General features: G+C 37.5%; 1 protein-coding gene across 1 annotated transcript in view; it reads left to right on the top strand.

The window, feature by feature from the left end:
• itga11b (integrin, alpha 11b) overlaps positions 1-27,642 on the top strand; it is a 44,733-nt gene that overhangs the window by 12,962 nt on the left and 4,129 nt on the right. Inside the window, exons 5-25 of the mRNA XM_063002871.1 lie at positions 144-258; positions 1,265-1,392; positions 2,986-3,134; positions 3,306-3,450; positions 3,937-4,099; positions 5,757-5,827; positions 11,310-11,454; positions 11,772-11,920; positions 15,825-15,968; positions 16,895-17,098; positions 17,196-17,326; positions 17,418-17,584; positions 19,713-19,852; positions 20,726-20,836; positions 20,998-21,083; positions 21,346-21,550; positions 22,399-22,497; positions 22,988-23,064; positions 23,974-24,057; positions 25,503-25,593; positions 25,760-25,873. Of these exons, the coding sequence (XP_062858941.1) occupies positions 144-258; positions 1,265-1,392; positions 2,986-3,134; positions 3,306-3,450; positions 3,937-4,099; positions 5,757-5,827; positions 11,310-11,454; positions 11,772-11,920; positions 15,825-15,968; positions 16,895-17,098; positions 17,196-17,326; positions 17,418-17,584; positions 19,713-19,852; positions 20,726-20,836; positions 20,998-21,083; positions 21,346-21,550; positions 22,399-22,497; positions 22,988-23,064; positions 23,974-24,057; positions 25,503-25,593; positions 25,760-25,873 (2,718 nt within the window). The remainder of the gene's footprint in view (positions 1-143; positions 259-1,264; positions 1,393-2,985; positions 3,135-3,305; positions 3,451-3,936; positions 4,100-5,756; positions 5,828-11,309; positions 11,455-11,771; positions 11,921-15,824; positions 15,969-16,894; positions 17,099-17,195; positions 17,327-17,417; positions 17,585-19,712; positions 19,853-20,725; positions 20,837-20,997; positions 21,084-21,345; positions 21,551-22,398; positions 22,498-22,987; positions 23,065-23,973; positions 24,058-25,502; positions 25,594-25,759; positions 25,874-27,642) is intronic.

Raw genomic sequence — 27,642 nt, 5'->3', positions numbered from 1 at the left:
TTGCTAATGATAATCAAAATTTATAGAATTAAAGAATAATTGCACATAAGATAAAAAGTAACTTGTACGTACATGTTATTCCTAATAGCAGTGACATTAAGCTGATCCTGTAGGTAATAATGTTTTACTGTTTTGTATTTCAGACTTGTGGTCCATTATGGTCATATGAATGTGGCAGTTCCATGTATAGCACAGGAATCTGCTCCAGAGTTAACAGCACTTTTAACTTCACACACAGCATTGCTCCAGCTTATCAAAGTATGATTCTGTTTATTTCTCATTTCTGCTACAATATACTGCATTGATAACCGTTAATTACATTTTCACTAGATAAAGCTATTCCATGCAACCTTTGCTATTTGTTCTTAATTCTACAAAGATGTACAATATTGTAATGTGGTGGCAGTTGTGTCCCTATGCACAGGCTATTTATGCAGACAGTTGGGACACAGTGGCGCAGTAGCGTGGGATCTGTCAATCTCAATCACCTGTGACTTGTGTCCCTCTACCTTGCCTAGTTGGGCCAGCAAATGGGGCACGCAGGCTTAGTTGCATGTGATCGGTCGATCTCTCTTGAATGACAATCGCCTGTGCCTCATAAGCATCGATACTCTCCAGATGAAGGTTTTTCTATTAATCACGACTTCCCCCTTAAATTCTCGACCAGCTTCTTTGTTTGCAAACTTGCTTTTCTCTGAATGCTTGCTCAGTCCAGTTTTCTGCTGATGTGGGATGTCAGCATTTTTTTGGCTCTTGGGAACTGGGAGAGCGACTTGCCCCAGTAGTGGTGTGACATTATTTTTTTTGGAGCGGAACCACCTGTAAAACCACTTCATAGAAAAGCTACGTCATAGATACTTCATAGCTCCTTCGTAGATTAGGGGTTCCGTTCATTCATAGCTGGCTGGCAGGTTCTGATAGTTCTCTGTCTTTTCTATTTTCAAGGACTGGCTGGTCACAGATGGTTGGAGCAGCTTGTCATAACATAAATTTCTTATTTCTGCACTATTCCTGTTTTTTTCCACTTTCTCTGTTGCAAGTTGCGGATGTTTTGTGTCTTTTATTTGTCTTTTGTTACTACTAATTTGGCTTATTCTACTAATTTGGTTTATTGATTTGTGATTGTCCACTCTTTTGTTAGTCGACTGTAGTCACAGTATTTTTCTACCTTGATTAAATATCTACACGAGTTCTATTTCCACTCTTGCAGCCCCATTACAAATATATGCAAACATTGAGAAACAATGTATGTTGTTCCTGGCAGGATGTGAGACATATATGGATATTGTCATTGTATTGGATGGGTCCAACTCTATATACCCCTGGTTTGAGGTGCAACACTTCCTGATAAATGTCCTTCAGAAGTTCTCTATTGGGCCAGGACAGATTCAGGTGGGTTTGAATGATTTTTATATCTGAAGTGCCTATCTACAGTAATTATTTAAGAAAAAGTCTACACACCCCAGTTCAAATTGTATTAATCTTTTTTATTTTTTTTTATTTTTTTGGGGGGAAAGGGGGGGGGGACTTAAGACTTAATATGTTTGCACACTAATACTGTGTTGCAGCACCTTTTGATTTTATAAAAGCATTCAGTATTTTGGGTCATTAGCATGGCACAAGTCCCTTAAATATGTCAGATTGCAAGGGCATCACCTGTGCAAAGCCCTCTTCAGCTCACCCCACAGTTTTTCAATTGGGTTTTTTCAATTTCAGGTCTGGGCAATTCCAAAACATCATTCTTCCTCTGGTAAAGCTATCTTTTGTATGCTTAGGGTCATTGTCATACTGAAATGTTTTATGCCAAACCTTAAGGTTTTATGCCAAAATTGACTGATTTTGAACTGTTTATAATTCCCTTTCACCTTAACAAAGGCCCAATTTCTAGCCGAATAAAAACAGACCCAAAGCATAATGCTGCCACCACCATGCTTTGCAGTGGGTATGGTGTTCTTTTTTTGAAGAAGTGCAGTGTTGTGTTTCTGCCAAATGGAATCTTTGGAATTATGGCCAAAAAGTTCAAACTTGGTCTTATCAGACCATAACACATATTCCCACATGTTTTGGGCAGACTTAATATACATTTTGTAGCTGGGTTTAAATGTTTTTTAAAGCTTCCATTCCGCCACCCTATCCCACATCCCAGATATATAAAGAAAATAGGACATTGTTGTCACATGTAGTACACAACCAGTACTTACTAGAAATTCCTGCAGCTCCTTGCAGTACCGCCTCTTGGCAGTGTTCCATACCAGCTTTCTTTTTGTTTTTTCAACAATATTGGAAGAATGTCCAGATCTTGGTAACTCCACTCAATGATGCCAGTCTTTATTTTGTTCCACTGTATATGTAATGCCCTGGAATATTTGTTTTAACTCTTTCTCTGACTGATAACTTCCAACAATGAACTCCTTTTAAAACTTTGTGAGCTCGGTGCAGGCCATAGCTTCTGCTGTAAGATGCAACTGAGTAAATGTGAAACCTCATTTTAATAGGGGTGTGTAGACTTTTTATATTCACTTCATGTTTACTTGTTGGAACAGTCTTTAATTTTTTAAAACGGTTAGTAAATTCTTTGTAAATACCTGGAAGAACAATGTAACAAAGCAGCATTGTGTTTTCTCCATTTAGCTGTGCATTTCTGCCAAAATATCAAACTTTTATTTGTTTACAGAACATGATCCCAAATGTGCTGTCAAACATCCAAATGGTCATTTTATTGGATTTTCCCTGCAACGTCATAATAATTATAATTGTTTTTAGATTTTAAATTTGGAACATTTTGTGAAGTGCTGTTTAAAATAAAATTTGTCCCTCTGCAGACTTTTTGGAATGTGTTGCATTTTACATGCTGTCCTAACACTTTTTAGAATGGATCTGTGTTTTATAAAATTAGACAGATTTTTTTATTATTATTACCTGGTAAAGATCAGTGAAGATCGTGATTGTGAATTTATGTAAATCACAAGGTTTTATGCTTTGTAGGTTGGAGTGGTGCAGTATGGAGAGAGTGTGGTTCAGGAGTTCTACCTAGATGACTACCACACAGTTAATGAAGTGGTGGAAGCTGCACAGAGTATTATTCAGCGTGGTGGAGAGGAGACTCGCACCGCACTTGGGATTAATTTTGCACGGTACACAAGAGAGTGGAATATTTTTTCAGTGGAAATATTTGTATTAATAATATTATGCTTGTGATTCTGTGTTGTATTTGTTTTAGTGGCAGTGGAACCCTTTAAAATAGAATTTATAACTGTTATGTTTTTATAGATACTCAATAGTCCATTTTATACTGTAAATTGTAGCTCAAAGGCATTTAAGCGTGGAGGACGTCCAGATGCCAAGAAGGTAATGATTGTGATTACTGATGGAGAGTCACATGACAGTCCAGACCTAAAAAGAGCTGTGGAAGAGAGTGAGAGGGACAACATCACCCTTTATGGAATTGCTGTACGTCTGCTTTACATATTTCTTACATTTTGCTGCATATAGATACAGTTGCAAACATTATTCAACCCACATTGCAAATTCGGTAACTTGCAATAAACCAATTAAAGAAGAACAATTTTAATAGCTAAACACAACTAATATAACAATGGGTTTCTCCAAATTCAACACAATGCCACTTTTAATGACTACTTCAGTCTGAAAATTATTAAATTCCCTGAATAGAATTCCTAGAATAGAATTGTCTCAAGCACACATGTTGCAACTAATCAAGGCCTTCATTAGTTTATCATCTGTGCTTGAGCTAAAACACATCAAATACCTGGACTGGAATAACTGGCTAGGAGTTTTTTTGACTGTAATGTTTGATTGTGTGGCAGCAGGAACTGATGTTTTAGTTTGCACACCACAGTCAGTTAATCAGTTGTAATTGAAATGTTATTTTCTGAACCTGTGTATGAAGATGAAGTTTCATATTGGTGTCCCAAGGTGCTTGGCTACTACAACCGGCGTGGAATTAATCCTGAAGCTTTTTTAAAAGAGATTAAATTCATCGCCACTGACCCTGAGGAACATTTCTTCAGTGTGACAGATGAATCTGCTCTGAAGGACATTGTGGATGCCCTGGGAGAGAAAATCTTCAGCTTAGAAGGTACATTAATATCTTTCAAATCTAGTCCAAATTTAAAGGTGTACTGTATTCAACAAATAGGTACAAAAATATTCAACATTACTAACTAATTAAGTTTGTTGTTTTTTGTAAATATACTCTCATTTCACAGCAAAGTTGGCACGGGGGTCCATGTTTACCACTGTGTTACATTACCTTTGTTTATAATAATGTTAAATAGCAGGGAAGGAGGTGGAATGTGAAGTTTTGCCATGAAGGTAAAGAAAAGTGATAATATACATCGATCAGCCATAACATTAAAACCACCTCCTTATTTCTACACTCACTGTCCATTTTTTCAGCTCCAATTACCATATAGAAGCACTTTGTAGTTCTACAATTACTGACTGTAGTCCATCTGTTTCTCTGCATGCTTTGTTAGCCCCCTTTCATGCTGTTCTTCAATGGTCAGGACACCCACAGGACCACTACAGAGCAGGTATTATTTAGGTGGTGGATCATTGTCAGCACTGCAGTGACACTGACATGGTGGTGGTGTGTTAGTGTGTGTTGTGCTGGTATGAGTGGATCAGACACAGCAGCACTGCTGGAGTTTTTAAACACCTCACTGTTACTGCTGGACTGAAAATAGTCCACTAACCAAACACATCCAGCCAACAGCGCCCCATGAGCAGCGTCCTGTGACCACTGATGAAGGTCTAGAGGATGACCAACTCAAACAGCAGCAATAGATGAGCGATCATCTCTGACTTTACATCTACAAGGTGGACCAACTAGGTAGGAGTGTCTAATAGAGTAGACAGTGAGTGTACACGGTATTTAAAAACTCCAGCAGCACTGCTGTGTCTGATCCACTCATACCAGCACAACACACACTAACACACCACCACCATGTCATTGTTACTGCAGAGCTGAGAATCATCCACCACCTAAATAATACCTGCTCTGTGGTGGTCATGTGGGGGTCCTGACCATTGAAGAATAGCATGAAAGGGGGCTAACAAAGTATGTAGAGAAACAGATGGACTACAGTCAGTAATTGTAGAACTACAAAGTGCTTTTATATGGTAAGTGGAGCTGATAAAATTAGTGTAGAAACAAGGAGGTGGTTTTAATGTTATGGCTGATCGGTGTATATAGTATGTTGTAGTGAGAGTGAGATTTCATTTGTGGTCTTGTCAAACAAACTTTGGTCCAAACTTAACTCCATTTGGCTTTAGATTTGTGGTTGTTGTTGTGTTAAAATAACAAGATTTAATATATTGGCTAAAGAAATGAAATTTTTCTTTTAATGACTTCAAATGTCCCAGTACCATTTGCAAAGAAGCACCAATTGATTATGCTGTCATCTCCCATACTGTCTGTGGTTATATTGCTCTTGGGATCGAATGTGCCTCTAAGCATGATGAGTTAAATTATTGGTTCAAGTCATTGCTTATTGATTCCTGTATAATTGCTGCTTACAGCTCCTCTTGTAACTCTTTATAAGTAAATACTGGACTGTGTCCTACCCTCTTATTATAAGCCTGAAACCACACTGCGAAATCTTGTGTGGTGCACCTGTCTGGGATTTTATATTTGGCTATTTTGTGGTAATTTTTTACGTTTATGTGTGTCAATGCATAAGTACTAGGTTGGTAAGAAAAGCTCTTATAAAGTGTTACCCATATCTCTGTAGGTACCAGTCAAAATGGGACCGCCTTTGGACTTCAAATGTCTCAGGCAGGTTTCTCATCACATATTGTGGAGGTAAGTTTGGTCCTTACTCACTGTTAACTTACTGTTGCATTAACAATGTGGCTTTAAGTAAAATTAAAATGGGCCTCAATAAGCACAGTGGGAGCAAGTTTTAGTCCCATCAGTATCATAGCCATCCCATGTCAGGAATTAAGGAGAGCATAACCATACCAACAGAACATCATATCAACAGTTAACCAAAAGAACTTCAAACCAATAGTCAAATATGGTAGTGGTCCAGGTGTGATGGCTGGGGCTACTTTGCTTTCGCAGGACCTGGACAACTTGAACATGACTGATGAAACCATGAATTCTGCTTTTTATCAGAAAATCCTAAAGAAGACTATCCACCTGTCAATGACTTAAAGCTCAAGTGCAGTTGGGTTATGCAGCAGGACAATGATCCAAACAAAAGCAAATCCAACAAAAGCAAATCCACCTTTGAATGGCTCAAAAGATATGAAATTGAGGTTTTGGACTGGTCAAGTCGAAGTCCTGATTCAATTCCATCGAGATGCTGTGTCATGCTTAAAACCTTCCATTGTAGCTGAATTAAAACAACAATTCCACAAAGAAGAGTGGGCCAAAATTATTTCACAGCAGTGTGAAAGATTCATTACAAGTTATCACATTCCAATAAATGCAATAAATGGAACAATCATTTAAACGCTGCATTTTTTCTTGTGTTGTCTTTGTAATAAAATTGGTTGGAAGATTTAAAACATTGAAATGTGTCAAATTAGCAGCAATAGAAGAAATCAGGTAAGGGGCAAATACTTTTTCACAGCACTGTATTCAAGTCACCAATGCTGTAAGCATGGATATAATTATAGTATGAAAATAATGTATAGTATATATTCCACTTTTGGTACATATTTAAATGTCAATGTGACCAAAATTATCATAAGGGTTTAGATACATTTTGGTCTGGTATGAAGTTAAATAGTAAAAATAATCCACAGCAGGTGAGATATATTGGAAATAGTGGTGTTTTCGTGGAACGTAGAAGCACTTTCTCTGGGAGAAATAACACTGGTAGAATAACATATGCTCATAACTCAAATTGTTGGATTTCAGCTCTGAACAGTGGCAGTGGAGAGGGAAGATAATGTAATGGAAAGAGGTTTTTTATGAATTTAAGAAAAAAAAGGGTCGACAGAGCACATGTGGTTTTGTTCTAGGCAAACCCGAGGGACACACTCTCACGTGTCCTTAACTTTTCTGTGTGACTATAAAAGGGGGTGTTAAGCTTAATTCTGTAGAGGCTGTGATTTAAAAAAAATACATTTAATTGCTTTTAGGAAAAAAGGCATTGTCCATCAAAATCATAGAAAAGGGCTTTTTAGATTTATTGGCTTGGCTCATTGACAGGGACATGAAATATTATAACTCTGTTTACCTTTTTTAAATGTCAAATACAAGTCCTTGAAACGGTACAGATCAGATTTGCAGAGCTAGTCTTGTCCTCATCGCAGCACTAAAAAATTTTTGTTTCTCGTTACACTTAATTTCTCAGTTTATTCATATTCCATACTATGATCCCTGCACACTGGAGACAATAAAATACATTTTTTATATATAGAAATCATTTTTGATGATACTATGTTAATCAAATAATAAAAATACAAATAATATTTTTGTTTTATTTGAGTTGTTTTAATTGTTGTTTTAATTTAATCATAAGGGTGACATAAGGGAGTCTGAGCTCCACAAATATAAACCAATCAGCTATGATTTTTCAATTATTATTATTACTAAATGATAAATTCCCTGGAGACTGTAAAGATTTATGTCTATCATTAAGAAAAGCGTGTGCCAATAAGCAATGTTTGTGCTAAGATGACATACGCACATCATTAGTATGGTGTATTTTCACATTTTGATGCTAATAAATCTTTTATCTAAAACAAGGGTTTCCAAACTTTTGCTACTTGCTGGCCACTCATCATTTTAAATTCAACCATAACACAATGTACACTATATTTGACAGTGTTTTGATGCATAGCTAAAAGTACAAATGAGACAAGGGCAGCTGTAGCCTGGCTTTAAGGTACTGGTCCAGTAATCAGAAGGTTGCTGGTTTAAGCCTCACCACCGCCAGGTTGCCACTGTTGGGCCCTTGAGCAAGGCCCTTAACCCTCAATTGCTTAGATAGTATACTGTCACAACTGTAAGTCACTTTGGATAAAAGCGTCCGCTAAATGCTGAAAATGTAAATGAAAATGAGACAATTAATCTGGATTGCTCAATGTCAGGCTAAGGAAAATGAGTTCTGGCTCAGCATAAAGCTTATTCTTGTATTTGGTCTTGCATGTCAGTAGATGTGCTGTGGAAAACGTATTGCTTTATCTGAAAGGTCAAGATATTCTTATCTACTAGGAAGCTGAAAATTGTAAATGATCCTTTTAAATAAATAAATGATAATAACGCTAATATGGCTGTCTTGTTACAATGTGCTCAGACATCTTCACCTACATTTAAAAAAAAAAAATTTCTTTATTACTTTTACTTTTTTATGTAATGATTTAAATGTACTTTCTGATGCCTAGGCCAATGGCATCAAGCAAGATGATACTGGGCTTGATCCCCTTGTGTAGTGGTCCTTTCTGTGTGGAGTTTGCATGTCCTAACTGTGTGCATGGGTTTCCTCCGGGAACTCTGGTTTCTTCCAACAGTCCAAAGACATGCAGTCAGGCCAATTGGATGTACTAAAAATGGATGGACTAGCAACCTGCCCAGGGTGTTTCCTACGTTTCACACCTATGATAAAACAGACAATGAATGGATGAATGAATAATTGGCAGGCAATTATTTACTGCCACTGGGGGAGGAGGGGGCTGACCCACAGGTTAAAAACCAGTGATCTAGACTGTACTAATGCAAACCAAGACTTAATCATACTTGTTTGTAACTAATGCAAGTTTAAGTGCATTAAGCCGAACAACAACAAAAAATTTCATGACCATGGCCTACTTCCCATCTAATTATCTGGGCTAATACTCTCTACAATCAGTGTAGTAATATATTTTTCATGGCCAGAAATTGCTAAAAAAAAAATACATTTCCACTTTCTTCATTCTTTATTTGTAAAGTTACCGGCCTGTTTCCAATATGTTAGATATACAGTACAAATGTAAATTTTTATGGGCTGTGGAAAGACACTGGGGTACACAGATAAATCCTATGCAGACTTATCTCACTGAAGCTGGGCAGCATTTGCACCTTATGCTGTACCACTGTGCTTCCCCTGTGTGATACAATATTGTTACATTTTGTCAGTGGTTGTCATTGCCTAGACCAGGGGTTTTCAAGCCGGGGGGGGCGCGAGTACTTGTCTGTGGGGGCGCGAGTGCCTGACCGGGGGGCGTGGCATTACGAGATTGTTTTACTTCTAAAACTAAAGCAATTCATTTTTCACCCACGGGAGACAGATTTCATTACTCTAACTGACCACGCTCACACGCACGTTTAATGTTATTTAGTTCCGTCTGAAAAAGACCTTCAAAATAGGGCTCACAGCGAAGATAAACGACCGCTGTTATAGGACGTGTTTGTGTCTTTAAGAGAGACGCTCTGTTCACAGTATCGATTATAAGTGACTCGGGAGTCAATTCATTTTAAGCGCAGCGTAAGTTTCTTTTCTCAGGCATCTCTCCGTGTTTACTGTTATAATGAATGTTGCGGTTGTAAATAAACACCAACTACTACAGAACATTTCGTGTGACTCGCTTACCTTATAAAGCTCAGGCTTAATTATACTGAGTATTACCACAGAGTCAGAGTCGTTCTGCCTGTGGAGCTAAACGTTTTCAGTCAGAGCAGATGATCCCGAACTAACCAACTTAGTAATTGATGAACTTTTGTCTATGCTCTGTGAAGTAACGTTTTATGCTCTCATCTACATCAAAAAGCAAGAACCGCTTATGATTTACCAAAGTGAACCACGAATTTATATAATGTGCTGATAGAATCGGCTCAGATGGGGTCGGACTGTATTATCTTTTTAAAATAATATTTTCAATCAGCAAAATTATATAATGTGCACAACATTAATTACGTTCTTTTAGCTTGTCAGAAGCTTTCTCAATGATTTCTGTGTGGTGGTTGACGAAGGGGAGGGGGGAGGGGGGGGCGCAAGTTCACGGTTGGCACACGAAGGGGGGCGCATGTCCAAAAAGGTTGAAAACCCCTGGCCTAGACACAAGCAGTAAATGCTAAATTTCTTTATCAAAGTCCTTAAAATTCCTGTGGCTAAAAAATATTTTAGCTGTGACCATATACTTCTAATAAATCATTAACAAGTGCAGCCTGTGAACAAAAAATCAGATCATAAAAATCAGAATCACAGTCACAAAACGTACTGTGAGCAACCCATATGGACGTACTGATATCACTGAGGGAGTTCACTGCACAAATGGGTTGTGATATTTAATCAAACTGTCCACGTCGACATTTAGTGAGAGAAAGTTGGCTGGTGTGTTAGCTGGAAGTTTTTACAGTGCTGTCCTTAATTCATGAAGGCTGTAGCTCTGGCTCTGGTGCAGCAGGCTTTTTATTCACTAGTAAAATTTCCCTCAAACTCAACCACTTTCTTGCTCATTCGAAATGCACAGAGCTTTTCCTGTCCAATGCATTTAATAATTTATGTATTTAGGTGTAGAAACTTCTGAGTTTTGGATTCTAAGAGATTTTAGCATTAACACAGGACAAAATAGGTTGCCGGTGTTTGGATTTACTTCAAGCACCCTTGCAAAGGCCGCTCAGGTGGTGATTGATAGCGCCTGCACAGAGATGGGAAAAAGAGTGCTCTCAGGGTGTGTCTCTCCATACACAGTGCTGATCTGCACTGCACTCGTCAAAGTGTAGGTGACAAGGTGCATACGGCATGCTGCCTACGTGTCGGAGGGGGCGTGGGTTAGCTTCCTTCTCCTCAATCAGAGCGGGGACCGGCATTGGTGGAGAGAAAGTATAACGCAATCGGGCAATTGGTTGCGCTAAAAGGGAGAAAAAGGTGAGAAAAATGCATAAACAAAAATACATAAAAGCACCCTTGCAAAGAGTATGTCCAGGCAAAAAGGTTGTTTTTACTGATGCTTTTTTAACCTTTAAAGGAAAAAAAACTAAGTAAATAAATGAAAGATTGTATGTCTAGCTTACTCTACAGGATAATCAGGTAGATTTTCAAGTCTTTAACACTTTCCAACAATTGCCAGGGCATCATTATTGCAGACTTGCAGAAAAAAATCATATATCCTGTGGTGTGGTGTGTGCATAATTGCTCAAAGTCTTTTTTTCTGAAATTTTAATTTAAATTAGTTTTAATATAATTTATTTTAAACCCAATTTGGCAATGGGTGTGCCTGACACACTTGAACTCAGTAATTAGGAGTGGTTGTTCTAGTAAATTAAAATTGCGATTAATTAAAGTAAAAGTAATTAAAATAATAATTATTAATGTTCTTTTTTACAATAACATTAGTTTTTGTGTTTATAGGATGGTGTTTTGGTGGGTGCTGTGGGAGCTTATGAGTGGAATGGAGCTGTTCTTAAGGAGACACTGAATGGCAAAGTGATCCCCCCCAGGTCTTCGTACCTTAAAGAGTTTCCTGAGGAGCTGAAAAACCATGGAGCCTATCTGGGTAAAATATGCAAAACCATTGACTGGTTATCCATCCTTACAGTCTTCTTTTGTGCCATGTCTTTTCTTGTTAATGCAGACAAGGCCAAGAGACCCCATTGTTATGCATACAATTAGTTTGCTTTTAGCTTTTATCTGTCCCTTCAGTTATTTTATGACTAACCACAAATTGGACTGAAAAAGCCAAAGAATTACTGTATGTAGGTTATTGCCACGAGAGGACTGATTTCTCCATGATGTAATTTTGGCGAACTACTTAACTGTGTGTGTGTGTGTGTGTGTGTGTGTGTGCGCGCATGTGCTTGTATATTACTCTAGGTTATGTGGTGTCCTCTGTAGTGTCTACTTACTATGGCCAGCTGTATGTGGCTGGAGCTCCTCGGTTTAACCACACAGGCAAAGTGATCCTCTTCACCCTTACCAATTCGGGCAACCTTACCATACTGCACTCTCTAATAGGACAGCAGGTAAAACAACAAGCATTGGTTCTTTCTGATAGATAGATAGATAGATAGATAGATAGATAGATAGATAGATAGATAGATAGATAGATAGATAGATAGATAGATAGATAGATAGATAGATAGATAGATAGATAGATAGATAGATAGATAGATAGATAGATAGATAGATAGATACTTTATTGATCCCGAAGGAAATTAAAGCCCCAGTAGCATAATACAACAAATAATTAACAGTACAAAACAAAACAAAAGCAAACAGAAAAGTAAAAATAGAACCGAGTCTTTCTTGTGATTAATATAAAATGAATAACTGGTAACTGTAATGATGCATGAGGTATATTGCTAGTGTAAAAATTGAATAGTAATTAAATTATTAAATTATTAAATAGTAAAGTGACATGTGACAATATTGCACAATGAGGCCAATATAGCCATATATATACATACACATATACACCCATATACATACATATTCACTCATGCAAATACATACACATACAGTATATACTCATGTACACATATGCAAATACATACACACATATATACATATATATACATACATATACAGTGTATCACAAAAGTGAGTACACCCCTCACATTTCTGCAGATATTTAAGTATATCTTTTCATGGGACAACACTGACAAAATGACACTTTGACACAATGAAAAGTAGTCTGTGTGCAGCTTATATAACAGTGTAAATTTATTCTTCCCTCAAAATAACTCAATATACAGCCATTAATGTCTAAACCACTGGCAACAAAAGTGAGTACACCCCTTAGTGAAAGTTCCTGAAGTGTCAATATTTAGTGTGGCCACCATTATTTCCCAGAACTGCCTTAACTCTCCTGGGCATGGAGTTTACCAGAGCTTCACAGGTTGCCACTGGAATGCTTTTCCACTCCTCCATGACGACATCACGGAGCTGGCGGATATTCGAGACTTTGCGCTCCTCCACCTTCCGCTTGAGGATGCCCCAAAGATGTTCTATTGGGTTTAGGTCTGGAGACATGCTTGGCCAGTCCATCACCTTTACCCTCAGCCTCTTCAATAAAGCAGTGGTCGTCTTAGAGGTGTGTTTGGGGTCATTATCATGCTGGAACACTGCCCTGCGACCCAGTTTCCGGAGGGAGGGGATCATGCTCTGCTCAGTATTTCACAGTACATATTGGAGTTCATGTGTCCTTCAATGAAATGTAACTCCCCAACACCTGCTGCACTCATGCAGCCCCAGACCATGGCATTCCCACCACCATGCTTGACTGTAGGCATGACACACTTATCTTTGTACTCCTCACCTGATTGCCGCCACACATGCTTGAGACCATCTGAACCAAACAAATTAATCTTGGTCTCATCAGACCATAGGACATGGTTCCAGTAATCCATGTCCTTTGTTGACATGTCTTCAGCAAACTGTTTGCGGGCTTTCTTGTGTAGAGACTTCAGAAGAGGCTTCCTTCTGGGGTGACAGCCATGCAGACCAATTTAATGTAGTGTGCGGCGTATGGTCTGAGCACTGACAGGCTGACCCCCCACCTTTTCAATCTCTGCAGCAATGCTGACAGCACTCCTGCGCCTATCTTTCAAAGACAGCAGTTGGATGTGATGCTGAGCACGTGCACTCAGCTTCTTTGGACGACCAACGCGAGGTCTGTTCTGAGTGGACCCTGCTCTTTTAAAACGCTGGATGATCTTGGCCACTGTGCTGCAGCTCAGTTTCAGGGTGTTGGCAATCTTCTTGTAGCCTTGGCCATCTTCATGTAGCGCAACAATTCGTCTTTTAAGATCCTCAGAGAGTTCTTTGCCATGAGGTGCCATGTTGGAACTTTCAGTGACCAGTATGAGAGAGTGTGAGCGCTGTACTACTAAATTGAACACACCTGCTCCCTATGCACACCTGAGACCTAGTAACACTAACAAATCACATGACATTTTGGAGGGAAAATGACAAGCAGTGCTCAATTTGGACATTTAGGGGTGTAGTCTCTTAGGGGTGTACTCACTTTTGTTGCCGGTGGTTTAGACATTAATGGCTGTATATTGAGTTATTTTGAGGGAAGAATAAATTTACACTGTTATATAAGCTGCACACAGACTACTTTTCATTGTGTCAAAGTGTCATTTTGTCAGTGTTGTCCCATGAAAAGATATACTTAAATATCTGCAGAAATGTGAGGGGTGTACTCACTTTTGTGATACACTGTATATACACCTGCACATGCACACAAGTGCATACAAGTACGTACACACATGGCTACACTAGAAACCCTCACTATTTAGCTACAGTTAGCCGTCCCTGCCTGGTGGAGTTGTAGAGCCTAATGGCTCTGGGTACGAATGACTCTCTAAGCCTGTCCGTGGAGCAGCTCTGAGACAGCAGCCTGTCACTGAACATGCTCCTCTGTTTAATAATCACTGTGTGCAGTGGGTGACTGACATTGTCCATGATAGAATAGAGTTTACACAGTGTCCTCTTTTCTGCCACTGTTACCAGTGGTTCCAGTTCAATGCCTACCACTGCACCAGCTCGTCTAATCAGTTTGTCCAGTCTTGCTTCGTCTTTCTTTTTAATGCTGCCACCCCAGCACAGCACCGCATAAAAAAGAACACTGGCTACAACAGATTGGTAGAACATATTCAGGAGTTTGTTGCATACATTAAAGGACCTTAACCTTTTAAGAAAATAGAGCCGGCTCTGTCCCTTTTTGTATAGTGTCAGTATTCACTGACCAGTCCAGTTTGTCATCCAGTTGCACCCCTAGGTATCTGTAGCTCCTGACAACTTCCACAGCATTCCCTTCGATGGATACTGGTTGCGTAGGCCAATCTGACCTGCGAAAGTCCACTACCATCTCCTTTGTCTTTGATGCATTGAGTTGTAGATGATTCACATCGCACCATCCAACAAAGTCTCTTACCAGGTTAATGTATTCCTCTACCTGTCAATCTCTAACACACCCAACAATAACAGTATCATCCGAGAACTTCTGCATATGGCAGGTTTCCGAGTTGTAGTTAAAGTCTGATAGATAGATAGATAGATAGATAGATATCCTTTATTTGTCATATATACATATACAGATGTACAGTACAATGAAATTCTTTCTTCGCATATCCCAGCTGGTGTTGGAAGCTGGGGTCAGAGCGCAGGGTCAGCCAACTTACGGCGCCCCTGGAGCAGACAGGGTTAAGGGCCTTGCTCAAGGACCCAACAGTGGCTACATAGCAGAGCCTGGATTTGAACCGCCAATCTTCCGGTTGATAGCCCAAAGCCCTACCCACTAGGCTACCACAGGCCCCCCAATCTGATGTGTAGATTGTGAAAAGGAAAGGGGAAAGTACAGTCCCCTGTGGTACTCCTGTGTTGCTGACAACAGTCTCCGATGTACAGTTCCTTAGCCTCACAAATTTTTCTTATAAATTTGATAAAAAATGTATAAAATAAAAAAAAAAAAATTAAAATGTATAAGAATTTATAAAAAATTCTGTGTTATAAATGCACTTTTTCTCGTAAAATTTGCTTTATAAAGCTTGCACTATTTTTAAAAGATGATTGAACTGTACCAAGGCAGGGCATTAATAAAAAAGAATCAAGATACTTGATACATACGTAGATACATTCTTCTCATTTTTCATAAATCTTTAATTTGACATTTAAGTTTGTGATAACTGGTGCTAAAGTGAAATCTATCGATACTGTATGTAGTTTGTGGCTCTTAAGGCACTTTATACTTCTTAACAGATGATATTAAAGAACATGGTCCAACATTCATCATAAAATAGAATTATTAGTTTCAACTTGTATTAGTTTCAAATCAAATGCCACCCTGGCTGAATAATAGTGTCTTATTTTCATAAAATAGATTTGGCCTGTCTGTCGAACTGACATTGTATTGTGTTGTAGATTGGATCATATTATGGCAGTGAGGTAACTTCACTAGACCAGGACATGGACGGAGTGACTGATCTGCTGCTTGTGGCTGCTCCTATGTACTTCAGCAAAGGCTGGGAAGCTGGCAGAACCTACATCTACAGAATGGACCAACAGGTAGGCCTTACTACAGCATTACTGGTGTGTTTGTACTTACTTATCACTAGTGTATCATAAAGATAATGCTGATGCTGAGAAGGTAGTCACTTTTGCATATGGTTTCCCCTACTTTCTGAATCTAATTTTTTGCCAAGCTTTTCCATCAACTTACTTTGGATCTAAGTTTTGGGTTACTGTCTGTGTGGTGTTTGATATGCTGTCATCATTTTTGGGTACTCTGGTTTCTTTTCATGTCCGTAAAACAAGCCAGTAGGTAGATTGACTATTTTATGTTGTCTATAGATGTTACGGGGTGGTGAGAATCTCATGACAGAGAAGCAACAGAAGTAGCCCCTTAACTGAGATAATAGATGATAAACCCAGTTGCATGAGACTTAACTAGAAAACAAAAGAAAGGACAATTAAAAGGAAAACTAAATAAACTAAATGATAAAACTTGACAAATTCATAAAATAAAACCAAAGTTGCCGCCCAAGAATACCAAGAATTGAAAAGACGGGTGACAAAAGTGCCAGGAAACAAACATGGCAAACAAAGGGACAAATTCGAGAAGAAACTTCGAGATGAAACTCCACCAGTTATTCAGTCCACCAGCTAGTTACAACCCAAACACCCACCAGTGCTGAGTAATGTTTAATGAGGCACAGGGAATGCCTTAAAATTTATCTCAGAAAGAACTACACTTGTCAACCTCCATTCCCCTTCTTTATACATACACATAACGTCCAACATGGGTTTGATAGGTCAGGACGTTAAACAGACGTATGTAATAATGTAATGTGTGGTTTATGGTGTATTTTCACCTTGTGACTGGTGTTTGCTGGATATATTTCTGACCCACTGTGACTCTGACCAGGATGTTTTTTTTTTACATAAATGAATGATTGTATCTAATTGCCTTATTATTTTTCCTCTGTTTAAAGGGTAATATTAACCTGGAGGGGCTTCTTGAGCCATCACCTAAGGCACAGAACTCCCGTTTTGGATCAGCCATGTCCTCTCTGCCGGATCTAAACGGTGATGGTAGCAGAGAGCTGGTGGTGGGTGCACCTCTAGAGGATGAACACAGAGGTGCAATTTACCTTTATTACAGCCAGCAGAATGCTATCCACCTAAAGTATAAGCAGGTAGAATTTAAAGCTTTGATGAGCAGACCTGTTGAATCTGGCTAGGTGCTCCAAATCACAAATGTACTGTAATCTTTCATTTCTTTCTCTCTGTTAGAGAATATCAGCTATGGACATCTCGTCAGACCTACAGTATTTTGGCCGGAGCGTCCATGGTGTGATGGACTTAAATGGAGATGGACTAACTGATTTGTCTGTAGGTGCACTCAATGCTGCAGTCTTGCTCTGGTGAGTCATCAGCAAGTGTCTAATGTAGTTTGTTATAACTATAATTTGACAATGTATTGCCTCACTATTTGCTTCTTGTGTTACTGAGCAGGTCTCGCAGTGTTGTTCGTGTGCACATCACTGTTCAGTTTGAGCCATCAAAAGTAAACGTGTTTAACAAAGATTGTGTGCGAGGAGGAAAGAAAGTGACATGCATGGCGGCCATTGTCTGTCTCAAAGTTAAGGCTCAAACTACAATTCTAAGCACACAAAGAGTGGGTATGTAATCACATTTACTTATTTTTGTAGGCTTATCAGACAGTTAATCACCTGTATCTTTCTTTCCCTTTGTTGTTACACCTTCACCACCTTAAGAGTAATTACAATACTGTCAGGCAAGGATTCCACTGATTGATATAATTTAAATTTAACACACTCTTCTACTAACTGAGTACACAGTTCATCCTGTGATGACTTGTGATGAATATCCAGTACGACTAGGGTCAAGTTATTTTACTCCAGTGGTTCCACTGTTCCTTGATGTATGTCAAATTATTTATACACAGATTGCACAGTTTGATATTCATTGACGGGTTTGAATCGGATATCCAGAATTGGTCTATACAACTGTTGATTTAAAGATCATTTTGATGCCGCTCAGGTGGCGCAGCAGTAAAAACACACGCTGAAACCAGAGCTGGGATCTCGAATACATCGTATCGAATCTCAGCTCTGCCTGCCGGCTAAGGCTGAGAGGCCACATGAACAATGATTGGCCTGTTGTTCAGAAATGGGCGGGACTAAGCCAGATGAGGTCTCTCTCCCATGACTGGTGCAATTACGACCTTTGCTGGCTGATTGATGGCGCCTGCACAGAGATGAGGAAAGAATGCTCATCAAAGTGTAGGTGATGAGATGCATACGGCATGCTGCCCATGTGTCGGAGGGTGCGTGGGTTAGCTTCGTTCTCGTCAATCAGAGCGGGGATTGGCATTGGTGGAGAGGAAGCATAACGCAATCAGCCAATTGGACGCACTAAAAGGGAGAAAAAAGAAAGAAAAAAAAGGTCATTTTGATGTGGTAGATAATGCTTTAACTAAAATACCAAATAACAAACAACAAACTTACAGATAACTTTGCTCTAGTTAAAACAACCCCAGAACATGGTTGAACCACTCCCTGTTGGCACAACACCTTATTCAACACAACCTGGAGGAAATTCGTTAAATACTATAGTAATTCTTGCCTTGTTTGAAATAATATTTTTGTGCAGTTTATCCCATCTTTATGGCACCTAGATTTGTGCAGTTTTCCCATTCTTTATGGCACATTCTCTTAAGCTCTGTTACTGTTAGACTACATGGTGAGCATCTGTGACCTGCCACCTTCAGCTCTCTTAACGTACGACTGATGGAGTTTAGGTCTGGGCTTTGGCTGGGCCACTCAAGGACTTGACACATGTTGTCAATGTTGTCATTGTCATATTAGAAGGTGGACAGTTGCACCAGTCAGAGTTTGTATGCTCTTGTATGCTCTGGATGACATTTTTCTTTGGAATGTTCCTGTATTTGGCCCCAGTTATCCATTTCCCAATTCTTCCCAGAGGTCTCCCAGTTATTTGCTTTGGAGAAGCTCCTTGTATACCTAATCATTACCTCACCTGTATACAATTCCCTTGCGTATTGTGAAATCCTATAAACTTTTCATTTTTATTTTGCCTGTCTCAACTTTTTTAAGTGTGTTGCAGGCATCAACTTCAAAATGTGTTTATATTTACAAATTACAACCAAGATGTTCATTGAAAACATTAGCAGTTATTGCATTGTACTTTTGACAGTTAAGTAAATGACTAAGAAAATAACATCACAGATTACTGTTTTTATTATTATTATTTTTAGAAAATGTTCTAGCGTTGTACATTTTGACCACTGGGTGGCAGTGTAGTCAATCTAGGTTGCTGTTAACTATCATGTATCATGTAAATACATTACATGTAGTAATGTAGAACACTGTTTAAAAGGGAGTATCTCTCAGTTAGAGGTCCTCTGGTGTAAAAGTAAAATGTGACTGTAAAAGTAAAATAAGACAAATAAACAAAGCAGTTATACTACAGTTTACAGATAGTTTAAAAAATAAGAAAACATTAATAACATTTTACACTGTTTGGGAAACTGAGCTCTTTAGATAAAAATGTCATTTAAACACGACCAGTTTTCTTTACTTTAAAACTAAACTGGATCTTTTAAAATGAAATATAAATAAATAAATAATTTAATAAAACAATAAATAATAAAAAATAATAGTAACATTTATTATACCCTGATAACAATTTCAGTTAATTAAGAGATTAAGAAATCTTTCATATTTATTATAATTGAATTTAGCTTTTATCTCTTTCTTTCTGCAGCTCTTAAATTACACTGGGTTTTTGATGAGAGGCGTCACAGTCCCAGAGCGGTGCTGGACACCAGTGATAGACAATCCACTGCAGACATTGCTGTCCTACCTGAAACTCTGCACTGCAAACATGTCAACTTTCATGTGCATGTGAGTACTTTAATGTTTTGTATTGTGTCATAATAATTTAACAAGTAGAGCAATAATCAAATTATTAGCCCTGTATGACAATATGTAATGATCATAAATATAACTTTAATTGTTACACCTTATGGCCAAATGTATGTGGAATAAATCCTATTAATTATTAAGTTCAGATGTTTCAGTCACATCTATTGTTCACATTTATATAAAATCAATTATATAAACTAAACTACATGTTTTTAACTTTGTGGCAAATGTTTGTGGAAGATCCCTTCTGGTACATACTGCACATGATTTATCTTTATATTATATTATATTTTATATATTATATATATATATATTATATTGTATTTCTATGTACAGACTTTAAATTCATATCTGTTATTTACAAATTTAAAATTTAATATGGTATCTTATCAATGTCATATAATTACCATATCGTTACATTAATACCATTTTATATTAATGTACTTGGATTTCTTGTGATCTGAAATTTGCTTTAAAGTACATCATTTAGTTGATAAATTGAGTTGATTTTGTAGATAATTTTAACATTATGGTCTTTAACAATTATGATGCAATTGTGATTATTTAGGATAAATAATCTGGAAAGAATCATTAGGTTTTACAATCTTACATTTTATGAACACCACTTTTTATTAATTAAAAAACATCATTAATACATTAATTATTAAACATTCTTAACATGTTTATTCGGACTACTGACTATTTTTAATGAAGTGTATCTGTATAATATCATCTGGCATAAAGTCAAGAGGAAAGACAATTAATTTGTTAATTTTATGATAGTACAATTATTATGATTGTGACATGACTGTCCATGTGTAACAGCAGTAATAAAGTTTTCTTGTTGTATAGGAAACCGCAGACTACACTCAACCAGTAGTCTTTAAGGTGAATGTAGAAATGCAGAACCCTGATGAAGGACCTGTGCTGGATGATAATTGGCCCACCTCACTGCGTTTAGAGGTGACTATTACTGAAGGTTAAATTACATATTCGTTTATTTCAGCTAAATTACCTACTGTAGTTCTGTGTACTGCTGAAAAAACATGTTTAAATTGAGATTATTGGAATTTTTCTCTTTTCTTATGTTTACTTTCTGTATTTTTCTTCCGCAATTCCAATAGCTGCCCTTCTGGAATGGCTGTGAAGAAGATGATCGATGTGTGCCCAGCTTGATACTACAGAGTAATACTGATCTTTTAGACCATAGGTGCGTTGTTAAAATTAATGTAACCAGTACAACTACACAAATCACACAAATATACACACAAACAATGTGATTATTAAAAACCCTTTACAACAATAGGAAGTTAGCTTGCATTTGTCACAGGTGTCTATTACAGCTAACATGCCATGTCTTCAAGTTAAAATCAGCATTATTAATGCTGTTTGACCATCGACTTATGTAAAGTGATTGAAACAGTAAATCATTTTCAACTGTGCTTTACCTTCTAACTGTGCTCTTGCCTCAGTCAGTTCTGTGCCTTGCAAGAACATGCTGCATGGTCACTGTGTGTCCAGAAGGGAGTAAGTGTGAGTGCTGAACGTGTAGTGAAGGCCACCAGAAGACAGGTGCTGGTGGAGGTTCAGCTGGAAAACAGAGGAGAGAATGCTTACAACACACAGCTCTACATCACTCACTCTGCTAACCTGAACTTGTCCAGCCTGGCAGTAAAGGTGTGCACCTATGCATCACACACACACACACGGTTATATTTTGCAAAGGTGACTAGTACTAAAGTGAAAAACAAGCTCAGGGCTGCACATGGAACCATCATTGAAATAACCTAAACTCCCTGCTCTTGGTACAGATCATAAACTAATCCACACAAAGTAAATATACAGGAAGATGGAATGCCTGCTGGGCATTACTGCCAGTCGCACCTCCTCCGGTGCCCATGTAGTTTTCCACTGCAGGGTCATCAGCCAGGAACCGTAGTATTACTACAAACAGTAGTAATAATGTAGAAATATTTACTCATAGCACCTGTTGCTTAGCTGATAAGGGATAGTCTATTAAGGTTATGCATGATCTCTAGCAAAATTAGGATGGGTAAAAGTCTTTGCAACAGTTGACTTTCAACTGCAAGATGAGAGGTTATGCCCACAATTTGCCTTTGTTGGAGGAATATATTCTCATTTAAAAGCCGAACAACATCCTTAACTTGTCTGTTATAAATGTGTGGGATGAGTAAAAATAATGTTAAAATAATGTAATGAATGACTAGTACTACTACTACTACTACTACTACTACTACTAATAATAATAATAATGGACAACAGGAACTCTGTTTTAAAAATATATAATTTTTGTCCTGAAAAAAGGACAGGTGTATGTGTTTGTTCATGTTATTTTTCTATTCTATGTAGTATTTTTATTTTATTTTAATTAATTAAAATACTTAATTATGTTTAATCTAATTGTGATGATTATAAAAAAAAAAATACTTGAATGCATGTCTAATAATAATTTTATTATTGTTATTTATTAACACACGGTCACATCAAATCTTTGTGTGTTTCAGACTCCTCCTGATATGAAAATTAAATGTGAGGCAGAAGACAGACTGATTCCACAAACTAACTGCAGTGTCAGTGCTCCACTGATGAGGTCACTAGCTCATGTAAGTCTTCACACTTCACACATCAGTTTGCACATACTTACAAGGTTTTACTTAAAGACCAGTATATCGAAGGCTGCGTCTGTGTGTTCTCTGCCTGTTTTTTTAGTCCTTCAACATCTACCATACATACCATTATAAAAAGATTCACAGAATCTGGAGAGATGATAGTCCATGTAAGGCAAAGCAGGAAACAACTGTTAAATGTGCAGGACCTTTGAGCTCTTAGACAGCAATGCATGAGGGACTGTCATGACACCATAATAAATATAGTCACTTATGTTTGAGAGAACTTTAGAAAACCATTATCACTTGATACAGTCAACCACTTCATCAAGAAATGCAACCAGATGCAGCCATACATCAGTTCTTTACAAAAATGCAGCAATCAAATGCACCCTGTTTGTTGCATGACAAGAAATACAAAACATAACGACATCTTACCCAAGACGTGTGGATTACATTCATCAGCAGATTTTCATTTTAATTGTAGGTGACCATCAGGTTGGAATTCGAGTTCAGCAGGTCAATCTTTCTGGACTACATACAAATTTTACTACAGGTCTCCAGGTATGTTAATGTTTTAATAATTTAAACAGTAACTTGTCACATACAGTAGCTTATTATTGTTTTTGTCAGTGGTCTGTTTAGTGGGAATCATAGACAGCTACTCAAGTGGTGCAGTGGTAAATTATGCTAGCTTGCTAAAACTAAGATCCAGGGTTTAAATGAGGCCTGTTGCACCATGTGATTCCAAGAACGTCCAACCCAATGTGACTCTGACCAGTATGACATGACATGGTGGTAAAACATGAAAAAAAAACAATGACCTAGTCTCTATGAAGGCTACACCATTCAAAGCTAGGACAGACATCTTTGTAAAAATAAATTACAGGCTATTTAGTAATGATTTATAAAAGTCTAAGCTAAAATCTGTTCACCTGGATGTAGCAAGGAAATAAAGAGCAGCAATCATGTAATAAAAAAATTGGCGTAGCATATTAAAGACGGAATAACAAAGTTATTGTGATGACGAAATTCAACAGATGATGTATGTCTGGCCCAGTTTGCATGTATATACATTAAAATTTAATATTTATTCTTTTTTAAAATCTGACTGATCATGATCAGTGATGTGGTGGTTTTGGAGCCACCTGAAAACACACTAGACACAACAGACACTAGACTAGACAGAACCCCAGTCCAGCACAGGACAATTTAGAACAACATTTGAACATTCTGTATGGTTTAGAAGATGGAAAAAAGACAGGAAGGCCATGTTATACTGATAGTAGGTCTTTAATTTGGAAAAATTCTACAAATTATCCAATTAATTCCAATTATCCTGCAAGATCAGAATTGAATTTCTATAGTAATCTTCATTCAAATAAGGTTGTGAGTAAATACAGTGGGTAATACTGCCTTTGTTAGTAAACACTTCATTAAAACATACCCCTAAATAATTTTCATTTGTTGTAGTGATGGTGAAGAAATGACACCAGAAGACAACATCAATGAGATATATCACCCTCTGAAATATGAGGCTGATCTTCTTTTTACAAGGTAATAAGCCAATGTAACATTCATAGTTAAATAATATTTGTTTTGTTGTCCAATTTTTTCTGTTGGTTTTTATTGATTTAATAAAACAATGCATTATTTTTCATAACATTTAAAACATAGTATGAATCTTTTTTGTTACCAATTTACTTGTGCTTGATAAGCCTACCTTACATATAGGACTGCATTATTTATTAGTACTTAATGCAACAGGTGTTAGCTGTCATGAAAAATGCTTACTGTCATACATTTTTCTTAATACCCAAATATTACACTTTTACCTATTTCACATTTAACACAAGTCAATGTCATGCCCTTGCCAGACTGACCTACTGTGTATTAGATCATCATACTTTATAGCTTTGAATGATAAATAAGTAACTATTAGAATTCGTACAGTAACAGAAAAATCAGTATTTATGTGCTTGTGTTTTTGTTGTTTAATATAAATTCAATGCTTATTTCTACTTCAAATTTACACACAATGTCTTTTAAGTAAAGTGGGTGTTTTATTCCTTAAAGATATGTTTTTATTTTCTAATGGTAAAAGAAAAAGTATTTAGATCCACAAATGAATAACATTTTTACTTTGTTGCCAAGCTGGCTACTGGGACTTATAATAAAAATAGCTTTATGCAGCATTGCGGCTGAACTTGGAACTTGAACTCTTGGCAGATCTGATAGACTCGCAAATTTGAAATTCCCTATGTATTTTAAGTAGGACCTAGGTCAGTCCTCTTTAGAAAATGATTCATGAATTATTCTGGCTTTATGTTTAATGTTATGTCCAGATTTTCTACATGTATGCCCTAGTACTGTTGGAAGCATCCAAATATTATACTGTTTTCATCTCCATAAATCACTGTAGTTATGGGAATTTTGGGATCATAAGCACAGCTTTTTTTTTTTTTTAAAGATGACACACTGAATCAGTGTGTAATATGATTTTTGTAAATTCTTTCATGCTAATTTTAGTGTATCTTTTTTTTGCTCACTGTGTAGCTGTTCTTATTGCTGTTTCAGGTTGTTCTGCAACTCTTACCTTCATTATCATTAATCTGAGAGCACATTGTAAAATGTTAAATGGCATTCCTGCCTGGGGACAACTGGTGATTCAATTACATTTCCACTTGTTTAAGGTTGTTTAACATTATGGTTTTGAACCTTTTTTATTGAAGTGTTTTTATTGGAATGTTTCAAAGAACTTAAGGAAGCTCTTTCATTATAATACTCGTGGTGTTTAAATATTTCCAAACAAGTCAACAACTTATGTAAACATTTATCAATGTCAACATGACATAAAATTAATGATGGCTAACACTTGTTAAAATATGCCTTTTAATTGTTTATCTAGCCTTGTACACATATTCACGTGTATACTTGGCAAACAGAATTCTTAAATAAAGAATTACCCCTTCATGATTTTTTTGTTTTTGTTTTTTTTGCAGAGATTCAAACACACCTCGCTTTGAAATCAAATCGGAGCCTACACATGTCTATTCAGAACCTACTGGACCAGCCTTTAATCTGTCTTATCAAGTAGGAATCTTTTCTGTTACTCTGGATAAAATGAAGTGAAGTTGCTCTTCTCATTAGATTTAAACATTTTTGTGTACTTAAAGTAAAAAAAAATAATAAAGCCTGTACTGAATCTTTATTTTTAGTTTTGGTGCAAACTTTTTATATTTTTTATATTACATTGCAGATCCAGAATCTTGGCCTGTTTCCTGTAACTCACCTGCTTTTCACTCTAGATGTTTTTGCCATAACCAGAAACATGAATCAGCTGCTCTACATGCCATATATTAATGTTGATCAGGTATGGCATTAAAACATCTAGGTAGTAAGTAGTCTCATGAAATACTTGAAGAAAACACACATACACATTGAAAAATGTTTTCACTGATTACACGTCATAATGTGCAGATAAGAAAACCTGCCTATTTAGAGGGAAGTTGTGATTGAATCTGGTCCTTTATTAAATCTGGACCTATGTGAATGCACATCTGGTCTGTCATTTTTTCTTGCGGCAGCAGAGGAAAGACTTCTTTACAGCACTGTGCATACTTTTGCTCAGATAGGTGATTGTGTGTGCAATCATGTATTTGTTGAGGATGTGAATGCATTTAATTTTCCTCTAATTGGTGATTGTGTGAGTGCAAGCATGTATTTGATGGAGGTGTGAATACTTTTGCTCAAATAGGTGATTGTGTGTGTTCGAGCACATAACTGGTGGTATGAATACTTTTGCTCAGATAGGTATTGTGTGTGTAAGCATTTATTGGATGGGGGTGTAAATAATTTTGTTCAGACAGGTGATTGTGTGTGTGTAAGCACATATTTGGTGGGTGTGTAAATAGTTTGGTTAAAGACAGGTGATTGTGTGTGTGGGTGCAAGCATGTAGTTGGTGGGGGTGTGAATACTTTTTCTCATACAGTAGAGGTGTGAATACAGGACACACATTTTAGAGTTGGAAAAGGAAAACCGGACAAAAATAGTGGAATAATAATAATAATATTAAGAAAAATACTTTCTGATTGCTCTCTTATACACTGCCTGGCCAAAAAAAAAAGGTCACACACTCTAATATTTGGTTGGACCGCCTTTAGCTTTGATTACGGCACGCATTCGCTGTGGCATCGTTTCCACAAGCTTCTGCAATGTCACAACATTATTTCTGTCCAGAGTTGCATGAATTTTTCCCCAAGATCTTGTATTGATGATGGGAGATTTGGACCACTGCGCAAAGTCTTTTCCAGCACATCCCAAAGATTCTCAATGGGGTTCAGGTCTGGTGGCCAATCCATGTGTGAAAATGATGTCTCATGCTCCCTGAACCACTCTTTCACAATTTGAGCCTGATGAATCCTGGTATTGTCATCTTGGAATATGCCTGTGCCATCAGGGAAGAAAAAATCCATTGATGGAATAACCGGGTCGTTCAGTATATTCAGGTAGTCAGCTGACCTCATTCTTTGGGCACATATCGTTGCTGAACCTAGACCTGACCAACTGCAGCAACCCCAGATCATAGCACTGCCCCCACAGGCTTGTATGGTAGGCACTAGGCATGATGGGTGCATCACTTCAGCCGCCTCTCTTCTTACCCTGATGCGCCCATCACTCTGGAACAGGATAAATCTGGACTCATCAGACCACATGACCTTCTTCCATTGCTCCAGAGTCCAATCTTTATGCTCCCTAGCAAATTGAAGTCGTTTTTGCCGGTTAGCCTCACTGACAAGTGGTTTTCTTGAGGCTACACAGCTGTTTAGTCCCAATCCCTTGATTCCCTTCACATTGTGCGTGGAAATGTCACTATTACTGTCACTATTAAACATTTCCCTGAGTTCTACTGAAGTTTTTCTACCATTTGATTTCACCAAACGTTTCATCAAATCATTCAAGATTTTTTTGCGACCACATTCCTTCCTCGAAGATGATGTTTCCCCACTGTCCTTCCACTTTTTATTAATGCGTTGGACAGTTCTTAACCCGATTTTAGTAGTTTCAGTAATCTCCTTAGATGTTTTCTCTGCTTGATGCATGCCAATAATTTGACCCTTCTGAAACAGATGAACATCTTT

This window comes from Trichomycterus rosablanca, chromosome 1, assembly GCF_030014385.1.
Source record: "Trichomycterus rosablanca isolate fTriRos1 chromosome 1, fTriRos1.hap1, whole genome shotgun sequence".
Classification (NCBI taxonomy): Eukaryota; Metazoa; Chordata; class Actinopteri; order Siluriformes; family Trichomycteridae; genus Trichomycterus; species Trichomycterus rosablanca.
This window is presented reverse-complemented; position numbering and strand designations above follow the sequence as displayed.